At 43.7% G+C, this 4035-nt stretch overlaps 1 protein-coding gene across 1 annotated transcript in view; it reads left to right on the top strand.

Annotated features, from left to right (window-relative positions):
• The window catches only part of LOC104849406 (NACHT, LRR and PYD domains-containing protein 1), a 43597-nt gene extending 39868 nt beyond the window's left edge, over positions 1–3729 (top strand). The window contains exons 15-16 of the mRNA XM_010605833.2: positions 1274–1318; positions 1676–3729. Coding sequence (XP_010604135.1) covers positions 1274–1318; positions 1676–1986 — 356 coding nt within the window. The 3' untranslated portion in view covers positions 1987–3729. The remainder of the gene's footprint in view (positions 1–1273; positions 1319–1675) is intronic.
• The last annotated feature ends 306 nt before the right edge of the window (positions 3730–4035 follow it).

Below are 4035 nucleotides of genomic sequence, written 5' to 3'. Positions count from 1 at the left end.
AAAAAAAAAAAAAAAAAAAAAAAAAAAAAAAAAGAGTAAGATGTATAGGGTTATATGGTTGATAGATTAAATCAGCTCTGCATTTTGTCCTGGATCAGGCAACATTTTCATAGTAGACATCAGGAAATCAAATTTAAAAAATTCAAGAGTAAGAAAATGTTTCTCTTAGTCAAACACTACCACCCCAAAAGTCTGCTAATCAGTCCTTCTAGGAACAACTAGCTTTATCAAATGTCAGTGGTCAAAATTCAGATCTTCAGAGATGCTATAAAACAAGCTTTACTGCGTAGTGAAAGGAACATGGGCTTTCTTCATCCTTGGCATGGAAGTAACCACAGGTAGAGAATTAACTAGTCAAGCATCAGACTTGGGTTTGAATTCAACTCCTGCACATACTGGATGGTCCTGAGAAAAATTCTTAACTCATTTGAGTCTGTGATTCCTCTTCTGCACAGTAAGGATCATAATTACTGACTGATCAAATTGTTGGAGAGATTGAATAAAATGATGTCTAGACATGCTCATGCAGTAGTCTTTAATAAATGGTAAATATATTGTTCTTTTTCTTTTTGTTAAATTAGCCTCTTTTTCTTAACAGTCTAATTCTGTCCTTTGGAGCTTAGAGAAGTCTATCTTCCCCACGGGAAAAAAACTTCAGACATTGGAACACTGTGATCATGTCTCCCCTTATGAAAAATCAAACGTTTCCAGTTCCTTCCATTCCTCCTCTTAGATTTTGTCTTTAAATTTTTGACCACCCATTCACCTTCCTCAGTAGATGCTCCAGCATGAGCCTGAGTTAGGATTGGCTCCAAGACCGTCCAATGAAATGGAGCGTGAGGAACATCCCCTCACAACGGTCCAAATGAAGCCAAAAGTACCACCACTCAGGACCTTGCACTGTTAGGTCAAACTGAATTCAGAGGTTGTTTAAACTCTCTTTCAAGGAACATGGTTAGTTCTCCACCAGGAAATCAGTGCAGTCCAAGATAGGATAAATCCAAGTCTGAGAAGTTGTAGCAGAAATTATTTTGCTTATTCAGGTGCTTTCTCCCTCTTTATTAGTCTATGATCATATGCTCAGTTTTCATATGCATAAAGAAAAGATTCTTCAATGTTCAAGGGCCCTCCCAGCCCTTACTCCAGATTCTATCAGAATTTCACTATGGTTTGTTCACAGAATCAAAGAATCTCGGAAGTGTGTGGCAGTTTTGGTGTACGTCAGGCATATTCATAATCTTACAGATGTCTCTTCATATTTCTTTTTCTCCAGGAGACCTCAGACCTGCAGCTACTCTGGTCCATCCAGTTTCCCTAGGTCAGTAACAGCTGTCAGAGACCACAGGAGACAGTGGCAGAACTCAGGTGTACAATCTGGTCCTGAGGGGAAGAAATGAGGGCCAGGAGGGAACTCTCCCTGCAAACCTCACCAGGGGTTGGATTGGAAAGGCATGTGGCCAGAGGCGAGTGCCTGCCCACCCCCTCACTCCTGTTCATGGCTGCTCTTGCGTCCCTGCTCACAGCCTCAGTGCCCCATTGTGAACCCCTCCCCCACACCCAGAGATAATGTAAAACTAAATGCTGGCATGAAAAGAGGCATTGGTACATTTCCGGTAGTCTGTCTTCCCAGGGACAAGAGGAGTCATAGGTGGGAATCTTTCTTTGCTCATTCCAGCTTCACCTTCACCTCCGAATGCCCTGGCCTTACTCCACTTCATTGACCAGCACCGGGAGCAGCTGGTAGCCCAAGTGACCTCAGTGGACCCTGTGTTGGACAAGCTGCATGGACAGGTGCTGAGTGAAGAGCAGTACGAGAGCGTGCGGGCCGAGCCCACCAAGCCAGGCCAGATGCGGAAGCTGTTTGGCTTTAGCCGATCCTGGAACCGGGCCTGTAAAGACAAAGTCTACCAAGCCCTAAAGGAGATCCATCCTCATTTGGTCATGGAACTCTGGGAAAAGTGGGGCGGAGGCATGGGGGGACTATGACAGCTCAGTAGCTGGGGTCTAAACATCCACCTTTGAGTCCCGATCTGTCTGCTCTCTTTTGGGTCTCCATTTCTTTATCTATGGACAAGTTGCCATCTGAGTTACCTGTAGCCTTAAAGTTAAGGAAGAAGTCTCTTCTGGGCATTGTTTGTTCGTGTCCAGGGACACCTCATAGGCACCCTACTGCCTCCCTTGGCTTTCATGGGACGGCTGTTTGGGAGGGATAACAGAATCTCAGGGAATGTCTAGCTGGTGCTAGGAGAGAAATATCAGACCACTTCTCTTTCAGTAACTCCTTTTACTGTTGTACAGTGATCTGCACACTTTGCAGAGCCTCATCTGCTGCTTGTAGCACCAAGCCAAAATCCTCCCTGTCCCATGTAGATGCAGACAGGAATAGTAGGGGACATGAGATTATTTATCTCTACCTGGAGACACAAAGTAGAAAAGACACATGCCCTTGGAAATTGTGCTTCATTTATGAATAAGAAGGAATGAGATTTATTTATCATTTATTCTGTCCAACTATCCCATGGCTGCAGTTGACCTAAAAGTGGTGGCAGGGGAATTCTTACCAGGGATTATCCAGACCATTCCAACATTGGGCTGGCTGGGACTGCAAACAACAAAGCACTAAATAGCATAATCCATCTAAAATACTAGGTAAGGGAACTTACTTATCAAGGGAATCATTATTTTCCAGATGGACAGTGAGAAAGAAAGAAGATATTCTATCCAAGTGTGTCCATACAAGGGCGTTGGGTCATGTAATTTATCAGATGGTTATGGTATTTGACTTTGGGCCAGAGTTAGTTTCTACATGCTCAGCAATATATTGGGTTTTTTAGTATCTTGACCTAAACAATGTTATCACTGCCGAAGAAAGGACAAGGCCATGGCTTAGATTCCATAGTTCAGGGATTCACGCAGATGGCCAGGTCACAGAGCAGTTGAGGCTGTCTCTTTCTCGGGACAAAGGAGAGGCAGAAACTATGGGTTTCTCCATTGTCCGCGTGGGAATTAGATTTCCTACTGGTTCAGATGTGTGCTTTGTTGTTTCTAGGGTCTAGATCAATTCCTGGGGCCAGGAGAGGGATGGAGAAAGAGGTTGGAGGGAGAATGGCATCTAGGTCTTAGCTGAATTGTCTCTTCCTGTGGCAAGTGAGTCTGTGCCCTCCATCAGGCTTAGGCATCACTGCTCTGTGCTCCTCCAAAACCTTGCAACCTTCTTGCCTCATCAGAGCTCTCAACGTATGGCATCAGTCCTGTTGCTTCATTGCTTGCCCCCAACTAAACAGCAAGCTTCCTAAGAATGCAAACTATGTCTGACCTGCCCATCAATTCTTTCCCAACTCCTAGTACAGTGTCTGATACACCTTGGGTGTTGAGTGAAGATTTATTAGCAGGAAAATGACAAAGGAACTTTCTCTGGACACTTCCTTTAATTCTCTCTCTGGCCATCATATTATCAGTGATACCAGAGTCAGGGGTACTAAAAATTCCCAAATTAGTAGGCCACACCCTTGACCCCAGTGAATCAAAATCTTAGAAATGAACTCACTGCTATTGAACATTCATGCAAATGTTGTCTTCCTCTCATGGGAGCCGTTCTGTTATCCACTCCCAGAATCATGCCAAACCAATGAGTGGGCTAATTTAAAAATCGCATATTATTGATCCCAGAATCATACATTTAATCCCAGCATCACACATTTAACCTAAGCATTACACACTCTAGATCTAGCCACCCCACCTATGACAACATGAGGCTTTGGGGGGACATTTAGACACGAACCATAACAACTACATAGCAAAACTGGCTCAAAAAATAAAAATAAACAAACAAATAAAGTAAAATCTCAATGTCCTTGTTTCCTTTCTACCTAGTTTTTATTTCTTTTATCCTATCACACAAGGACATGCTTCAGCTTGAACTGTTGCCACAGCCTGAGGTAACAGGCAAAGGGGCTTCTGGAACAGGGGGCACCTACCTCTTAAGCCCACAGGCCATAAAGTTAGGTGGCAAAAATGTGACTTGCTGGATTCCAA

This window comes from Fukomys damarensis, unplaced genomic scaffold, assembly GCF_012274545.1.
Source record: "Fukomys damarensis isolate Sample0158 unplaced genomic scaffold, DMR_v1.0_HiC HiC_scaffold_13, whole genome shotgun sequence".
Classification (NCBI taxonomy): Eukaryota; Metazoa; Chordata; class Mammalia; order Rodentia; family Bathyergidae; genus Fukomys; species Fukomys damarensis.
This window is presented reverse-complemented; position numbering and strand designations above follow the sequence as displayed.